Source organism: Pangasianodon hypophthalmus, chromosome 7 (genome assembly GCF_027358585.1).
Source record: "Pangasianodon hypophthalmus isolate fPanHyp1 chromosome 7, fPanHyp1.pri, whole genome shotgun sequence".
NCBI lineage: Eukaryota > Metazoa > Chordata > Actinopteri > Siluriformes > Pangasiidae > Pangasianodon > Pangasianodon hypophthalmus.
The window spans coordinates 26,341,130-26,360,959 of record NC_069716.1 but is presented as its reverse complement, the minus strand read 5'-3'; the positions used below and the strand labels follow the sequence as shown (position 1 = coordinate 26,360,959).

General features: G+C 41.5%; 1 protein-coding gene across 4 annotated transcripts in view; it reads right to left on the bottom strand.

Annotated features, from left to right (window-relative positions):
* tead1a (TEA domain family member 1a) overlaps positions 1-19,830 on the bottom strand; it is a 66,639-nt gene that overhangs the window by 40,728 nt on the left and 6,081 nt on the right. For 2 of the 4 annotated variants that reach the window (XR_008301985.1, XM_053235302.1), the window contains exon 1: positions 1,838-2,129. Coding sequence is in view for 3 of the 4 variants with exons in the window: in XM_053235302.1 (XP_053091277.1) it covers positions 1,838-2,120 (283 nt within the window). In the remaining variant the exon portion in view is untranslated. Of the gene's footprint in view, positions 1-1,837; positions 2,130-19,830 lie in introns of those variants that run through there. The other 2 variants (XM_053235304.1, XM_026946423.3) reach the window with 1 other exon arrangement.

Sequence of the window (19,830 nt, the reverse complement as noted above, 5' to 3'; positions counted from 1 at the left end):
CATTTTTCACAGTTAAACTCAGACCAGAATAAACTCCAGATTTCCAACAAACTTGTAGTTCTTACAAAAATCCATGGCTTAACTGTTCAGTCTTACTCAAAAGTATGTGTGAGCAGTTTCCATGTACCGCATCCAACATCAGATTACACCAAGATGGAGAGAGAGATAATGAGAGAGAATAGAAAAGGAAGAAAAAGAAGAAAGAAAATTTATTTATATATATATATATATATATATACACACACACACATATATATATATATATATATATATATATATATATAGATATATATATATATATAGAGAGAGAGAGAGAGAGAGAGAGAGAGAGGAATAGCAGTATCCCCTCTTTCCATGACATCATCCGGGTGGGAGCTGAGGAGAAGAGAAGGAAGCGCAGCTGCTGTGAGTCGTACGACCATCTGCTCCTCCTCACTAATGGTTCACGCTCGCTTTACACAGCATACACACTACAACACACATCACAACACACACACACCACCACAGCACACACTCTAAACACACCGCAGCCTGACAGAGTCACGGCCACTCGAGAGCAGACGCTTGCATCGGCTCAGTGCTGATCTGGCATCGGTTTTCCTTTCATATGCTAAAGAATGCAGTTGTGTGGAAAAAGAAGGGATCTAATCTCCATCAGGAGTCCCTCAGGAGAGAGAGAGAGAGAGAGAGAGAGAGAGAGAAAGACGACATGTGGGGCCCAGACTTTCTATGGCTTTATAAAGACTCTATCTTTCTGTCTGTCTCACCCTCTTTCTTGCTTTCTCTCTCCATCTTTTCCCCTGTCTCTCCCTATCTCTTGCTCACTCACTCTCTCATTCTGTCTCACTCTGTCTCTCCCCCTTCTCTCTTTCCTTCTCAATCATTCACTCTCACCGTATCTCTTTCCTTCTCTGTCCGCCTCTCCCTCTTTCCTTCCCTCATCCTCTCTCTCTCACTTGCTCCTGTTCCTTGTCTCACTCAACTCTCCCTCCCTCTCACTGTCTCCCTCTCTGCCTCTCTCTATCTCTCTCCCTCTGTCATTCTCTCTCCCACTCTCTCCCCCTGACTCTCTGCCTCTCCTTCTCTTCCTCTTTCCCTCACTCTCACTTTCCCTCTCACTTTGTCTCTCCCTCTCTCTTTCCCTTCTCCCTGTCTCTCTCCTACTCTCTCAGTTTCTCAGTTTCTACATTTTTCATTCTCTGCCTCTCCATATCTCTCCCCCTCTGCCTGTCTGCCTCTCCCTCTCCCTTTCTCTTCCTCCCTCAAACTGCCAGTGCAGGAGGCGTGGCCTCTGTACCCGTCAGTCCCAGTGCAGGAGGCGTGGCCTCTGTTCCCATCAGTCCCAGTGCAGGAGGCATGGCCTCTGTACCCATCAGTCCCAGTGCAGGGGGCGTGGCCTCTCTACAAATCAGTCCCAGTGCAGGAGGCGTGGCCTCTGTACCCGTCAGTCCAAGTGCAGGAGGCGTGGCCTCTGTACCCCTCAGTCCCAGTGCAGAAATATTTTCTTAATACCAAATCACATTGTAACATATTGCATCAAAATATCCATTAATAATAACGTAATGAATCATACGCATCGTATCATCTCAAAAGAAGAAATCCACAAACGAATCAACACAGGGTGTTTTCCTTCAACTGTTTTTCTCTCACTCTCTCTCTCATTCAGTCTGTCTCTCTCCCTCTCTCCCTGACACTTTCTTTAATCCAACACAAAGAGCTTTTTTTTTCCTATCAGTGGTTTTTCAACACTGTGAAATGATCATCAGGTGACTGTAGTATCGAGTATCTGAACAGAAAACTGCTAAAACCACCAGAAGGAGATTAGTTTTAGACTCACCGTACATCTTCCCTTCATCAGAGAGGATGATCTTGCGGCGGCCGCAGGGCGGGTAGATGGCCAGCGCCTCCTGGAAGCTCTGCTCGATGTCGGGGCTCCATACGCCCTCTGCGTCGCTGTCGGTGGGCTTTTCGTTCGAGTCGCTCATCCTCTCCATTTCCTCTCCTCCGCTCTCACTGCCACTCCAGCTGCCTGCTTCCATCGAGACGCCTGGGACCTGCAGCCGAGTCTGGACGATGACTGACACACGAACCTGGCAGAAGATGGAGAGAGCCATTTCCATTGAAGTGTTTAAACGACCAAAACACCATAAAACACACCAGTATATCTATAAAAAACAAGCAAGGCCAGAATATGTTGATGGATATGTTCTTATGCAAGCAATCCAAGGGTCATGAGATGTAAAACTAATAGAAAAAAAAAACTATTTAATAAAGATGGAAACTATCAGGAGCTGGAAGACACAAAAGTCTTATTTGAAGCAGAGTAATAATGAAAAACAGGAAAGAGCTCTGACTAAGGGTGAGACAGAAGGAAAGAAGGAACAAGAGAACACAGCAGGATGCGGAGTCTGGATTCATCATAGTAAAAGCTACTTTTGTCTCTGAAGTACTGGCCCGTAAAAACTCTGATGTGATTAGCAAGTAAGCCTTTCACGTGGAAGAGTGAACAGTTAAGGGGTCAAATGTTTTGGAAATGAAAATTAGAAATAAAAATAATAAATATTTAGACAATGTACTGGGGTTCCAAGACCAAATCCATGTGTCATGTGTGTTGTGTTGGATTCTCCATGTGCTTTTGTTTCTGTTTTAGTCCTGCCTCTGCTTTGTTACCTGATTGTGTTCACCTGTTCTGTGTTAGTCCTTGATTAGCACACCCTTTTGTGCTCTTGTTTGCTGCGAAGTCTTATGGTATATTATTGTTGTTAAGTCCAAGCCTTGTGTTTCCTAGTTCTGCAATTTCCTGGTTTTGGAAAATGGTTCCTGTACCACATTTCTGATTATGCATTATCACTGTTTAACTGTGCCTGCCTGAGTTTTGACCCCTGTTACAGGGAGTGTACACACTTGTGTCTCTATGAACTGCATGTTACACCACGAGATGTTATATTTTCTCCAACAATAGAGTGAGACAATATTTGGAGAACAAATGTTCATGATGCAATTTATCGTAATAACGACATTATAGTCATATCACCCAGCTCTACAGCAGGGAAAACAGGAAGACACGCAAACTGATTAACCGAGTGTTCATCCACCTTCAACTTTTGACCCTTCAACTATCACTTGAAATTAAGTCCTTGTGCGCCTTCGTTTATCTTATACTCATCGTATGTTTGAGCAGATCTTAATGGAATCGCACTGACAGCCGGAGAGACTCGGCCACCTTTGAAAGGCCATGAAAGGGAACGAGAAGACATGTAATGTAAGAGCTAATTGAGGAGTGGCAGTTAATCCAGAACAGCTGCGATCACACTGGAGGACAGTTCCAGAGTTTGTTCCCAGTGAGAGAGTGTTGAATTAAAATGGTTTATAATAAATCCTGACATGAATGCAGGGTTTATCCAAAGGGCAATCGCAGTGCTTTATACTCCGACACGCTGCTCCACGTCTGTGTCGCTGCCTAACCTGGAGCCGTTCTGCACTTTTCCAACACAAAACTATCGGTCATGCTGGTTCTTGGGGGTGGAGTCAATTAGTCACCATGACTTCAAATCATAGGTTGATTGGTGGAGTTGATGAGTATTGAAAATCTAAGTAAATCAATGGAAGAACAACCATTTTACTGGCAGCTTTAACCACCTGAATGGGAGATTGATGGATGTTTTGGATTAGGGAAGTCCCTGAAAAGATTAGATGCCTAATGAGTGACTCCATTCAGAGATTTCATAAAGTCTAAGACCCACTTATTGAGTACATGGTCAATTTGCCCTCCATAGAACTTTTCCCTAGATGGGCTATTTAGTGTATAGTTTAATGATATACACACAGCTGATTATTAAAATGTGAAAAAGTACATATTGGGTTCCCGCGTGGTGCAGAAGAGCGTTCACCCTATCATCAGGAGATCGCGAGGACGAATCCTAACGATGCCACAGCCATCCATGGCCAGGAGTCTCGGGATGGGAGGGGCATACTCTCTCTCCCCTGTCAATCACAGTGTCACTAGCCAATCACAGGTGTCTGTGAGCTCACGTATGCGGAAGAGGACAGATAGTGCTTTCGTCAGTGTGTGTTATGCCGCTCTGTGACGCAGCATGAGCAGCAGTTTGAAAAGACTCATCGGATACATAGTATAGTGCACTGTGTGTGGCACTACAATGCCACTGTGTTATACACTATGTAGTGAACATATATAGTGAACAAGAGGCCACTGGAGTTTTAGTCTAATTGTATGCTGGAGGGGTGTAAATATAAAAATTTGAAAAATTGAGCTAAATATCAGTGACAAGAAGGATTTACTGTGCATACACAGACACAAACCACTCATGGATTTCTTTGAGATATGACGCTTTCATCTTCTGTCATTTATCTGATACATATGTATAGTGTAGAATCCTGCTAATGTTTGTTCAGTGGGAGTATAACATCATAGGCTCATTGATGTCTACATTTAAAAGTGAGGTTTAAAGCGATCAGTGTGCATGGGCTTTGTTTGTTGACTTTGCTTGATTACCATGTGGACCTTCTGTATGAATTCCACATGGTAATAAACCTTGACGTTTACACACATCCTGTTTAAAAAGATGTTTCTTTTTAGAAAATCGAGCTAAAGATCAAATGATGAGCAAAACTGCAAGAGTAAACAGATCCGGCAGGCAAAAAGTGCTGAGCACATGTACACATCCCAGAGCAAAGACATCCCCAAATGTGGACCCAATCTTTAAAAAAAAATACAGTAAATTAAAAATAAAAAAAGACCCTTAAGTTCAGATCTGACTACTGGCACACAGCTTTCCAGGGACAAGGCCAGTGGAAACGGTGTAGCCTTTTGAAGAGCTCCATGTGTTTCCTGTTGAGCATGACGTGCGTGTGTGTGTGTGTGAGTGTATATGGGCCTGATTTGTCTTTGGTGTGTTGATTGCTCACTGTATAGAGTGAACTTGTGAGTGAGCGGGAAAACACGAGCGTGCTCCAAACCGCTGAGCTGAAGTGTGTATCATCTTCCTGACTAGGAGATGAACTCAGATGATAATCACTTCCAGCACACTGCTTTATGTGTGTGTGTGTGTGTGTGTGTGTGTGGTGGCTTTTGGCCAAGACCCCTAGTGTGATGTGGAGTTTTCCAGCAGATGCGGAAGAATCATCCAGATGCGTCAAACAAAAAGAAAAAGTGTTTCAGCAACAGAAAAACTTTCCAGTGTGGCTTAAAACGTGCCGTTCCGGGGTGTTTATAAGCTGCAGAGACATGAGGAGGCACTCTGCTGTCATCACGGCAATCCCTTTGCACTTTTACACCAGTAATGAATTCAACAGGACGAACACGATACCCAGTGAGGACAGTGTGATTGTAACAGCATTATGAAGTGCACCCTGATTATCAGGTTTATTGCTATGTAGAGCTGCAACAGCTAATCGATAAATTCAATAATAATTCATTCTGAAAATCGTTGTCAACGAATCTCATTATCGATTAGTTGGTCTGCGCACGGCATGGGGCACGTTTACTCACTGCGTTACCTCTGTTGTGAAAACACGCATCGGAAAAATGGCAGAGAGTACAGATCAGAATTGTGTCCCAAATGACATACTATACACTACGTACTCTACTGTCTAGTGTATGAATTTTAAAAGCATAGTATGGAACACTAACGTTTTTTACTAACCGGGAATATAAGCCATTTCTCAGTCGATGGCACATGACATCAAACACACGTAATGCGACGCCGCTAGCTTTAGCGGAATATCTAGAGTCAAAGAAAATGAATTTCTTCATTTTACTGCTTATGTCAATGTTACCCTTTACGCCCAACGTGACTTCAGTCACCATTAGACGGAGGCGTTATCGTCAAGTGACAGTGGAAAAAAGTGCACTACCCAAGTCCTCTAAGGCATGAGAGCGTTTTATATCAAATACCATGCAGAAGATTGTAACCTGCAAACTTTGCAAAATGGAGCTTGTGTGGCATGGAAGCATGACAGCGATGCACGAGCACAAACTGGTGTGTGAAACCACTGTGTGAAAGGGGTTGGGGAAACTGGTGTGAACTGCTTAAAGAGTTTAGTTTAATTCAAGTGTATTGGCACTTTTTGCTGTATTTGCAGTCTTGCGGTGTAAGTTCTGTCATTTATTATAACGGGAGCAAACTATTTGTAATGAGTGCGGTGATAAACAGTGGTAGCACAAGTAAGATCTGTAATGTCAAATTAAACGGTACGATCAAAGTAAACATAAGTGTGTGTGTGTGTGTATGTATATATATAAAAAATTCATAAACTGATGCTTACAAATATCAACTTCAGACTAAAACTTTACATCAACACAACTGTTTGTCCAATTATATACTGTATGTGTGTGTATATATGGAAGATCAGTGTGTGCATGTGACAGAGGAAACAGCAGACATACTGTGTGTTCCTGTGATTTTGTTTTATATTCATAGTTATCTGGTGTGTTGAGATTGTGCTCAAACAGTAAATCACAAAACTAGTTGTTTTGAGAACAAATCTGTGTGCTGCTAATATTTCACCATGACGAATCTGGGTTGAAGTAGGGATGAGCAAAGGTGACTGAATACTTGCGACACACAAATGTAAGAATAAACAACTTTTTTTAAACCTGCAATTTTACACTAATTGGAGTCTAGTACAGCAAATGGAGATAGTTTTGTCATTGGTTACCTTATCATTGGGGTCGGGAACTGCAGTTTGATTGGTTACAGTGGCATTAGGGGTGGTAACTACATGGGACTGGTTATGGTGGCATTAGGGGTGGGAACAGCAGTCTGAGTGGTTACAGCTGCACTGGAGGTGGAGGTTACGGTGGCATTGGGGTGGGAACTGCAGTCTGTTTGCTTACAGCAGTCCGACTACTTATTATCGCATCAGAGGCAGAAACTACAGTCTGATTGGTTATGGTGGCATTAGGGGTGGGAACTACAGTCTGATTGGTTATGGGGGCATTAGGGGTGAGAACTACAGTCTGATTGGTTGTGGTGGCATTAGGGGTGAGGACTACAGTCTGATTGGTTATGGCGGCATTAGGGGTGAGAACTACAGTCTGATTGGTTATGGGGCATTAGGGGTGAGAACTACAGTCTGATTGGTTACGGTGGCATTAGGGGTGAGAACTACAGTCTGATTGGTTATGGCGGCATTAGGGGTGGGAACTACAGTCTGATTGGTTATGGGGCATTAGGGGTGGGAACTACAGTCTGATTGGTTGTGGTGGCATTAGGGGTGAGGACTACAGTCTGATTGGTTATGGCGGCATTAGGGGTGAGAACTACAGTCTGATTGGTTATGGGGCATTAGGGGTGAGAACTACAGTCTGATTGGTTACGGTGGCATTAGGGGTGAGAACTACAGTCTGAATGGTTACAGTGGCATTAGGGGTGAGAACTACAGTCTGATTGGTTATGGTGGCATTAGGGGTGGGAACTACAGTCTGATTGGTTATGGGGCATTAGGGGTGGGAACTACAGTCTGATTGGTTATGGTGGCATTAGGGGTGAGAACTACAGTCTGATTGGTTATGGCGGCATTAAGGGTGAGAACTACAGTCTGATTGGTTATGGGGCATTAGGGGTGAGAACTACAGTCTGATTGGTTATGGCGGCATTAAGGGTGAGAACTACAGTCTGATTGGTTATGGTGGCATTAGGGGTGAGAACTACAGTCTGATTGGTTATGGCGGCATTAAGGGTGGGAACTACAGTCTGATTGGTTATGGCGGCATTAAGGGTGGGAACTACAGTCTGATTGGTTATGGGGCATTAGGGGTGAGAACTACAGTCTGATTGGTTATGGCGGCATTAAGGGTGGGAACTACAGTCTGATTGGTTATGGCGGCATTAGGGGTGGGAACTACAGTCTGATTGGTTATGGCGGCATTAGGGGTGAGAACTACAGTCTGATTGGTCATGGTGGCATTAGGGGTGAGAACTACAGTCTGATTGGTTATGGTGGCATTAGGGGTAGGAACTACAGTCTGATTGGTTATGGTGGCATTAGGGGTGAGAACTACAGTCTGATTGGTTATGGTGGCATTAGGGGTGAGAACTACAGTCTGATTGGTTATGGTGGCATTAGGGGTGGGAACTACAGTCTGATTGGTTATGGTGGCATTAGGGGTGAGAACTACAGTCTGATTGGTTATGGTGGCATTAGGGGTGAGAACTACAGTCTGATTGGTTATGGTGGTTGAGGATGCTATGATAATGTGTCCAAAGAAAACGACAGAACCAGCAGCAGTGGCACTAATGTAGATGGTTCATCAGGCCATTACACCATCGTGCCACAACAACAGACAGCATATAGCTCTCATCCTAATGATTAGGGATGGGTGATATGACAATATTATCATCAAGAGGCTAGAAGACACTTCTATGTTACATGATATGTATCATGATATATAGGGTTGATAAACATTCAGCAAAACAGCTTAACAAATGAACCCCTGAGGGGTTGTAGAAAAGTGTATTGTGACACAATTTATCATGATATTGATGGTATATCATCATACTGCCTAGTCCTACTCCCCATGAGAGAAGCTGACGAGGGGCACCACTGCTTTGCTGCTGCCGCTTACATTTTTACGATACGTGCGGCAGGCATCTTGTGTACGTGTTATCAAAAGCAAGTACAAGTCCCGTCTAAGAAGTCTCAAAGAGAAGATTTGAGGTTTGCTGTCAAACACAAGTTACGCCTTGATCAAAACTAAAAAGGATTTCCAGTGGACAGCCTTCCTTGAAAGTGTAATTTAGTCTAAGACTAGTCTTAATCTGTCTGCAGAAACTGGCCTTTTAAGCTGGCAAAGAGCCCTTCGATTTAAGACGAGAGGTCCATCAGACATCCAACCATCGACTGTAGATCTGAGCTGAACAGGATCTCTCCTGCTGACAAGGAAAGTACAGGAGACTAAGAGTGCTTGTAAGGCTTAATATAATAAACATGTTTTGTAAGAAAACACAGCTGTAAACTGGCTGAAACTGAACAGCTGTTAGAAGAGGTGCGTTTTTAACTAGTGTGGATGTGAGATGATTAAAGAGAGGCCTACGGTGATGGCTTAATCTAGAAGAGACAGCTGTAAATACACTTCACACCCTGTAATTTACCATAGGTCGCACTTCAAAAGGCAAAAAAAGACAGCGAGAATAGAAAACAGGGGAAAACAGAACAGTGAGTCAATAAAACAATGTACAAGAAATAAAGAAAGGGAAGAAAAAAATATGAATATGAATCAAGAATTTAAACTGTGCATCAGATCTTCATCATGGTTATGATATTATCACAGTATTTTCCTTTCACAAGCTTTTGGGGAGGGAAAAAAAAAAAAAAAAAAAAAAAAAAAAAAAAAAAAGGTCTCCAGTCTGAGTGCAATGTTTTATTTTTCAAACATTCATGGAAATATCTTCTTATGAAATGATGCTTCTTCAGACTGCTCCAAAACAAGAAACCCATTAAGTCATTCTGTCCTTCTGAATGGGACAAACTGATGTGAGTAAAACCTGAAACTCTGACTTTCCGACTGTTTAATCAGCGAACAAATTGCACTGCTACGCTGAACCGTAAGAAATCCGCTGAATCCATCCAACAGCAAATCCCTTCGTTTGGTGAGGAGTCCAAACACGTAAGTGTGTATAATTCTCAGCTCAGGCATCGGACACACACTCGGCTGCTCTCCTGCTGCTGACTGAGGCCAGGACGTGGAGTCGGGAGCTGGTTCGGTGTGTGTGTGTGCTGGAGAGCAGAGTGTGTACGGAGCAGCAGATGGAGGAGAGAGATTAGTCATGCAGCAGTGTACTGCACTTGCACTCGCACTTCATTTCAGCTTCCAGGAGACGATTTTTTGGCCAAGCGAGGGCGATTCAGCCCAAACTGGACACCCTGGGCAGCTGCTCCTCTCCCTCCGGCCACTGCTGGTGTGTGTGTGTGTGTGTGTGTGTGAGTGAGGAGCTTAAGGCTAGGACAATGCCAAGCAGTTGTAATTAAATGTAATGATATGCATTTATGCAGCATGTGTTGAGATGGTGTTTATGGCTGCATTACGCTGTCACTATTTCTCACTGTCGGATTGTCACACTGTGTTTAAATTAAACCACTTCAGACTTTAACAGGATCTAAACAAATCACTTCCAAACCTGGGTCTTTTAACACTGTGGAACTGTGACACCAAAGTCAAGATCATTTAACAGCATTTAAGCTGTCTCACTTCCACAATACACATTAAGGATACACATTAATACACATTAAGGATACACATTAACTATCCATGAAGCGGAAAACAGAAAACACCAGTCTGTGTGTTCATCACTGTTTAGTTTAAAAAAAGTAAACCACTTATTCTATAAAGTTTCTTTTCAACACAGTGACAGCACTGATATAAAATAAAATATAACAGCACTGATATAAAAGTCCAGATATGTGTCAGGAAACAGACTTGGAGTAACCAGTTATTTACACTTTCTGCTGAATACTGTGACCTCAAGACTGATCTTCAGCTAATTAGAAAGCAATCAGGGATTTAGGCTCCCCGGGGTTTTAATTAACATAAACCTGCACTAAAAAAGCTTTCAGTGCATCATCAGACTAAACTCATGAACAAATGTCAGACACATACTCTGTTCTGGTAGGTAAGCAAACTAACAAAATATCCAAAGCAAATTAACAAAAACAAACTAACAAACAAAATTAACTAAACCAAATTAACAAACAAACAAAATAAACTAGCAAACTAAACAATCAACTAAACCAAATTAACTAACACCATTAACAAACTAACAAACAAAACAATTAACTAAGCAAAATAAACAAAATAATTATGTAAATCAAATTAACAACAAAATACACAAACTAACAAACAATTAACTAAAAACAAATTTACAAAGTAACGAACAAAATAAATAACTAAACCAAATCAACTAACAAACTAACAAAAACAAATTAAACTAGCAAATCAACTAACAACCTAACAAGTAACAAACTAACTTATTGATAATCTAAATAAAACTAACTTTTTTAAAAAATATTTTTATTCAGAAATAAATTTATACTAACAAACTATAACAAGCTGATAAAGTAAATAACCTAACAAACTAAAAACTAACAAATGAACTAACACACTAACAAATTAAACCAACAAACAAGGAAACTAACAAAGGAAACAAAGAAATTAAAATATGAAACTAAAAACCAAACAACTAACAAACTAACAAGCTATCAACAAACTAACCAATTAACTAACTAACCAGCTAACAGCCTATCTGAATCAAACTAACAGCCTGAAACGAGCTAAAAACAAACAAACCATCTAATAGGTTAATTTAACTAATTAATTTAATTGAACACTAGATATAACTAAGGAAGAAATTAAAATGTCATGAGAAAAGAAGTCTTAGCAATAATGTGTGTGAGTGTGTGTGTGTGTGTGAGTGTGTGTGTGATTATACGTACGCAATCTCTCCCGCTTAATGAGAATTTACACAGTAAGCAGCCTGTGTTACACACCGCGTGTTCACACATGCATGTTCCACCAGCGAGGAAGGAAAGACAGATGGAAATGTAATTACTGTACATGTCTCACCACCGTCTCCTGCTCTTAAATAAACATGTTAATCCTGTTACCCGTGTACTCAGTACATTGTTAGGAACGTTTCACTCCTCACCATGAATATTTGATTAACTGGCGCTGCGCTGCATTAGCAGGAGAACATCCCGAGCCTGCTGGATCGGCCCCACGCTGCGCTCGACAGACTGGAGGAGCAGGAAGTCTCTCCATCTCACTTCATTACCAAATTAAGTTGTAATCGAACGGCCGAGCTCTCCGTCCACGCATTAGCCACAATCTTCTATTCAGGCAATTCCCACAGAGACGAAAACAAACAGCGCAGGTTTCAGCCTGACCTCGCACTGCTGCGGCTTTAATCAGCCATGAAAGACTAGAGAGCCGAGAGCTCGTAAATGCCATACAGCTCCATGTGCGATATTCCACGTGTTGAATGAGTGAATGATTTGTCCTGGAATACAGCAGCATGGCAACATTTTAACACTCATTTTAACACACTTTTCTATCACGGATGCATCGATAACAGAGGAGTAAAGATACACTCCGGCGATGATTTGATTCGTTAAACTGGCTTCACAATTTCTATTAGATTCACATAATATTTTGAACAAAATTTAAATAAAGAAAAATGATGACTGAAAAGACTCAGTTTTTATTCCTGAATCAATCAATGTGTATTTTTTTCTATATAAAAATGAATAAATTAAAAATTGCTACAAACAAACGTTCAATATTAAACAAAACGCACTACAGGTTCACAATATCTTACATATAAATAAATCCAAGTATAAATTCTCCCAAAAAATTTGATTGAATAAACAGAGTGTCTGACCTGGGGACTTTGAAAAGGATCGACTGAAACATAATAAGCTCCGTTGCAGAAATAGAGCTCCATTCGGCTAAAATGTCCGATTTCCGTGGCCTCTGGTGTTGTTTGATAGCTACTGAACAGCTCTTTTTAACCGTTATAATGTGGTCGTGTAACTGACATTGTGTAACTGACATCATGCGTGTTGATCATTGCAAGATCCGGAGCTATCAGACCTCACAAGTGCAGATCACGCAGGTTCTCCATGGAGAGTGATCACATGACCAGCATGCATTTTAACTCTATGTGCTGTGCAGATCGAGACTTCTGGTGTTCAAACAGTGCATCGTGTCATGATGTACAGTTACACCTCGATAACGATACTGGTATAAAGCTATCGGTCCAATACTGGGCTCATTTACTCGTAAGAAAAAACTCCAACGTCTGATACCATGTGATATTATGTGATACCATGTGATATTGTGTGATATTATGTGACATAAGTCTAGTGTTGTTGCAAATCACCCATAAAAACAATTAACCAAAGTAACTAACATACAAATTAAACAAACTAACTCCCAAACTAACAAATAAAACAATTAACTAAACCAAATTAATCAACAAGCAAAATAAATAAACCAATAAACAAAACTATTAACTAAACCTCAACAAACTGTGTAACTAACACCAAAGTCCCACCAAATTACTTTTTTTTAAATCAAATCTGCGGTCGTCTGATCATTTTTACTCCTGTGCGGATGAACATGTTGGTTATTTCGCAGGCAGGTGCTGCCTCTTGCATTGAGCGCTGCTACTCTGCGTATTTAGCCAGCTAGCGTGCGTATGCACCTCCTGTTTCGCGAAAAGAAGCATGCTTTGGAGGAGTCGCGCAACAACTTACTTATATAAACTCATTTCCATAAACTGTCTCTATGCTGGGTGGCCATTTAGCATGACAAAACAAAACGAATTAACCAACACAACTCTGATTAAAAATCTGATTACAAGGCATGTGTGGTGTCTGTGTGTATTTTTGTGTGAATACAAACTAACTAACTGTGTGTGTTCAACTTCCAAAACACACTCCGACAACACGCGGGACACCAGGAAGACCGTATCATGGTACAATGTGAAATTAGCCTGCGTGCTAACAGAAGGCAGCAGCATTAACCATCACAGTCTCCCTCTGTGTTAACAGTGTGACAAGTTCAGATATGTTAAAGGTCTTATTACGGGAAGAGGGTTGTTTTTTTTTTTTTTTTTTAAACCCCTGGCTGCCTGTAAGTGATTGCAGAAAGGCACTGGCTATTATTTACTGCGCTCGTACCACAGATATGACGCGCTCACGCTCAGCGCTATTAGTCTCAGTATTAGACTATCATCAGGAAGCGAATTCAATTAAGGACGACCTGAAATCCCTTTTAAGCCTCGAGAGAAAGGCTTTCTCTTTTCATCGGCACGGCATTCTGTGCCGTGCGTCACGGCGGCATTTTCCTGCATGACACCATTTTCTTTTATCTGTCAAGACAGCGTAAGAGAAATACTCATTTAAAGACTGCATTTTAATGGATCTTTATAGACGAGGAATCATGAAAGAGCCCGGAGAATTGCTAGATGAGTCAGGAGAATTGCTATTCAAACCTTTTTTTCTCTGGAATCTTCTGCCACAGAATTAAAAGTTATTTATTATTCATTATGTCGTAATTTTGGTCACATTAATGCAGGCCTGTCACGGCTTGAACGGTTTGTTTTAACTGATTGCGTGGCCGGCGTGGGCGATATGACATTTCAGCAATATACTTGATAGGTTTGATAAACTTCCAGAAAAACATGATTTAAAAAAAACTTGATGACTTGATGATACTTTATTTAAGGTCTAAAAAAAATAGCAATTTAGTTCTAAAAGCAAAAGAATCATAATCTCACAGTTTTAAAGATTAAAGAGAATTAAATCTATGATATCTCAGAAAAGCTTGATATTTGATAATGATATTTTTTAATCATGATATGAATATTATATTGTCATATCACTCAGCCCTGTAGCAAAATAATCGCAAAGTGCTATTTTTATTCATACTGTGCAGCAGGATGGGCAATATGACAAAAATATCATATCACGATTCTCAGACATCTCTATGATACATCATATGTATCACGATATACAGGTTTATGAATAATTAGCCAACAATACAGCACTGTATGTTTTCTAAAAATTAAGTTACTTATGATTTTACTTACAATACAGTATGTAAAGTTTGCAAAATATTTATTATTTTTATTTAAGAAAAATAACGCTGAAAAGAAACAATATAAAATAAAAAAAAAAATTTTTAACATCACCTCAGCTGCTCTGAGGTAGTTTGTAATTATTATTATTATTATTATTTTATTTAATAAAAATATATCACAGAAAAGCATATTGTGACGTGATTTAACACGATATTAATATTATATAGTCATATTGCCCAGCTCTACTGTACAGCCCAAAAGAAACTGGAAAATCTCTACATGATTAAAAGTGATTACAGCCAGCATTTTGAACTGCTGCTCATGCTGCATCACAGGGTAACGCACTTACAGGAAAGTGCTATCTGCCCTCTTCCACATACATTAGTAAAAAAAACTTTCACATAAAGTCAACTGCTTCCAATCAGAGTTTGTAATTGTTAGTTTAAAAATGTTAGGAAAAGTTATCACAGTTCATGACATCTCAGAAAAGCAGACTGTGACATAATGTATCACAATATCGATTTATCTCTTCATATCGTCCAGCCTTAGTATCAAAGCCAATACTGGCTTAAACTGCTGAATCAGCTTTATTAATAATGCTGTTATAATACTGTTTTCACTCAGCTAAAGACTGTCAGAGACTCTTTTGTTGCACGATTTGACCGTTGTTGCAGAAAAAATGAACGCATTCTTAGATAATGTCCTAAGAATTACAATTAGCATGTAATGTAATATAATTTTTGGATCAAAGCACACATTCTTCTTTCTACTCTCTTAACATCTCTTAACCCAAAACACTCATTTTATTCCTTTCAAATGTGTTCCAGCTTTCCCAAGCAAAGTGCCTGGAGACTCGGTTCAGCCGCTTTCATTTCACCGAGCGTGGTGTGATATGGTGCCAGAGACCCTACACAAAGTGCACTTCCTAGGCATTGTACACACACAATCCCGGAGGAGAGCCATTTCCCCTGCTCTATTGTGAAGCTGATGTATCCCACGAGCGTCGTGGCCGTGTTTTGCCGAGTCAGAGTTAGCTATTATCTGAAGGGGGTCTGCTCGGCCTGCGCCGTCTTACAGTTCCTCCTCCAGGAAATGAAGGAGACGCTGCACACGAATAAACATGACCTCCGGAGCAGCAGCGTAGTCGAGGCTTGCTCATAACCGTCTCTGAGCAAACAGAGGAATAAAGACAGACGTCCAGAGAAGGAGGCTGTGAACTCCAGCTGCTTTCTGTTCTGTAATGTTCTGCAGCAGAGCGCAGGCATGAAACGCTCAGAGATGTGACAGCATATCAGCACAGTGATATACCGTGATCATAAATAGTTATATCGTTATCAGATAATGATGTCATGTTAATAATATGAACGAGGGTCATGTACAGAGACCCGTTAACCGGTTAGTTAAACATGGATCAACATGGCTGACATTTTCTCTGTTGACGCGCTGCTCAAACTGTTTGAACGTGTCTGCTCGGACCGGCGCAAGAGAGCAAATGAAAAACAGCGACTTGAACCATTTTCTAATCATCATTACCACTGAAACGATTTGTAAAGTGTTTTGACACTTTTCTTCCATTCCAAATCTTTTCTCTTTTCGGCAGAAATGCGAAAGTGCTATCTTTTCCCAAAAACTTTTCAGAGCATTCCAACTAAATAAAGCTACCTGATGTTAGCTATATACTTTTTCTACACTGACTGATTTTACTTCATTTTAATGAGCTCGAAACATTCTGTTTACCTTGACAGAACTGCATCAGTGCATTTTCAAGTGACAAAATCGAGTCAAGACGAGAGAACCGGAAGGTGAGAAGGGGGCGGGGCTTCCAGCGGGTATCAGGTACCGTCGGAAAGTTCAAAACACCTGCGCACGTGTCAATCATTCCATATTCGTCTGTCGAGTCCTGTTTATATTTGGCTGGGAAAAAAAGGCTGCTATTTTGGCATATTTTTGCTCCGACTGTTAAAAGGCAGAGCTCTTGGCTCCTGACTGGCACAACAGAAAAGCTTTCAATCTATCATCCAGAGCTCACAAGTTCAAATCACGATGATTCCACAGCTATCTGAGGCCAGGAGGCCAAGAGAGCAGAACTGGCTGTGCTGTCTGGGTGGGCGGGGCATACTCTCTCTCCCCTGTCAATCACAGTGACACTAGCCAATCATAGGCATCTTTGAGCTCATGTATGTGGAAGAGGGTGGACAGGAAGGCTGATAGAAGGCTGTCAGGAATGCCTATACTGCAAACAATAAAGGCCTAGTTTTTCTTATAAAGACATGAATATTCACCTTAAAGGTGCAGTCAGTGACTTTGGCAGAACTTAGCTGAAGCTAGCTGTTCTGAATGTCAACATCGAAACAAGAGCAGCCCCTCCACAAGCACTCGTTAAACAAAACACTCGAATGCCTGAACGATGGTGCAGGAAGAGGAGCTTTCTGACTGACAGACACGCCTGAGATGCCTCCTCGTCCTGATTGGTTGGATGCTGGTGGTCCACGGCTTTTGCATTCTTTCCTCCTTTTTTTCAGCCAGAAAGACCGATTTCTCTTCTGAGTGCATATTTTACTGATAGTCGTCTGAAGTATAAACTTCTGTTTATTTCTATGAAACAAAACTAAAACTGTACACTCACCCTATATATTTTGACATTACTCAGAATCTATAGATATATATTTCAAAAATACACAACAACAAAGCCTAGTGGTGTGTGGTGCGTGTGTGTTGGCCTCTTCATTCGTGAGCTGTGAATGAAGTGTGTGTGTGTGTGTGTAGGGCTGCGAGCACAAAGGCCGTGTCACGGCTGTGTTGAGCTCTGAGAGGAAATCGTTGAGTGTGTGATTACTCTGGCGGTTAGCTGGAACACTGAGGCTGAGGTTTACTGTGTCTGGGGAACTGAGTCATCCACACACACACACCCACACACACACACACACACACTCGTGCTGACTCTGAAACTCGAGCTCAGAGGTTTTTCCTTTTAGCTGGAAACAGACCTCCGGCTGAGGAGGAGAGAAAGAGAAAAAAATATGGCTTTCAAGAGGAAAGACATTAAATCTCGCTCTGCTGCCTGACGCTAACTCTGACTAACACTGATGTCAGTGTCCGAAGAACAGCGCAGGATTCACACACACACACACACACACACACACACACACACACACTCTCTCATTCGTCCTGCTTCAGACCCCTTTCTCTGGAACACACACTTCTCAATATCTTTGCTTTCATCTATCTCTTTTTAACATACACTCCTCCTCTCTTTCCTTTCTGTTTCAGTCTTTCTCTCTCGTCCACGCTGCTCCTCTTAATCTGTCTCACGCTCTTGATCAGTGTTGGATGTTAGCTAAGCTACACGTTGCTCAGAAACAATGTTTCTCATTTACTAAAGCTCTGCCGCACTACCAGCAACACGGCAAAAGTAGCTGATTCCACGTCAGTAATCAAGCGAGGCTCGTTCTTGTTTTTCTTTCTTACCAAACACACAATGATTAATAATAGTTCATATGCTGTAACAGAAGCGATAAGTAGAACTAGATTTCTGGATTTCTCAGTAACATAAGCTGTGTTTTTTTTATCTGATTAACTTAACTAAGAAAAAGGGAAGCTGGTGAGGGATAGCTGCTATAATGTAAGTGATAACAGGAACCGACATGTAGCTCAGACGTTAGACAACATAAAACGTAACTATAAACAGATAAAAGTACACCCATACGGTTCTTTAATGAATAGAAAATGGAAAACAGCTCTCTCTGAAAGAGAAAAGTGGCCAGCCATAAGCTCTTTATTTCTGTAGCCTCCTTCAACTGAATGAAAAAAATCTGAAGAGTAGACACGAGAACGCTACAAATAATCCAGAGCATGCAGAGGAGAAGTGTGTGAGCTGGAGCTGGAGGGAAGGACCCAGCTGAGTGTGTGTTCGATATGAATCATCAGGACTGGCAGCGGTGCTCCTTCATTTACATTCGATTTAAAGAGTCCAGGAAATATGTGGAGCAGTCCTGTCCAGATCTTCTGTTTTGCTCAGGTCAGTTTTCCGAGAGAGCGGACTGCTAATCGCCATGCCGACTGTACCTTCCACCAACCGACACAAAATATAGCTCCGGCTTAGAAAATGCTCAGCGCTGCTCCTGACACACACATTTATTAATTATATAAACACAGAACACGAGAAACACTCTATAGATGTTTTTAATGTTGTGGTAGTTTTAGGTGGTTGTAGAACTGCTCGTAGAACTTTATAACCATGTATTTTAAGTAAGATTGTGTGCGTAATGTGTCTAACTATGCACTGTAACCGTGTGTGTGTATGTGTGTGTGACTGTAGTGGTGGGTTATGCGTGTGTATTGTGCCTAACCATGCATTGTAACAGTGTGTGTGCGCGTGCGTGTGTGTTACTATGCATTGTATGTGTGTGTGTGTGTGTGCGCGCACACGCATTGGTAGGATATAAGTGTGTAGTGTGTGTAACCATGCACTGGAAGTGTGTATGTGTGTGTGGTGGTAGGTTATGAGTGTGTAGTGTGTGTGTGTGTGTGTGTGTGGTGGTTTGTTATGAGTGTGGGTAACCATGCATTTTAAGAATGTGTGTGTTTAGTGTTGAATTATAAGTGTGTAGTGTGTGTAACCATGCATTTTAAGTGTGTGTGTGTGTGCGCGTGTAGTTGTCAGGCTGCAGCCTCTTTGTCAGTGCGAGCACGGCGTGGGCCTCCTGTAGCTCGGGGCCACTCCGCGCACACTATTGTTCCTGATCTCTGTGAACAAAGACGGCCACCCATGGCCCTGCCACACACACACACACACACACACACACACACACACACACACACACACACACACACACACACACACACTGAGCTATTGTCACACTGACAAACGGCCAGCCTAAATTTCATTACATATGAATTTTCTCTCTCTTTCTCCCCCTGCTCTGTGCCTCGTCTGCTGTGTGTGTGTGTGTGTGTCTCAGTCATATCTATTGTGTAATTAATGAGTCACTCACTACATCATTTCTGTTCTCCTACGAAACATGTGCGCGTCTCATCCACGGCTCGTCTTCTAGATGATGACTCAAGTTTTAATCTCTGTTTAACTTTCAAAATAAGCTCTAATCCCGAGTAAGGCTCGAACCCCGCGGCGGCGGCGGCGCAGACACCAGGCACCTGTTGCTTTAAAGCTGCTGTGTGTGTATTAAAGGCTGGCGGACCTTTTCATTCTGATTTCATCTGAAGTTCAGCA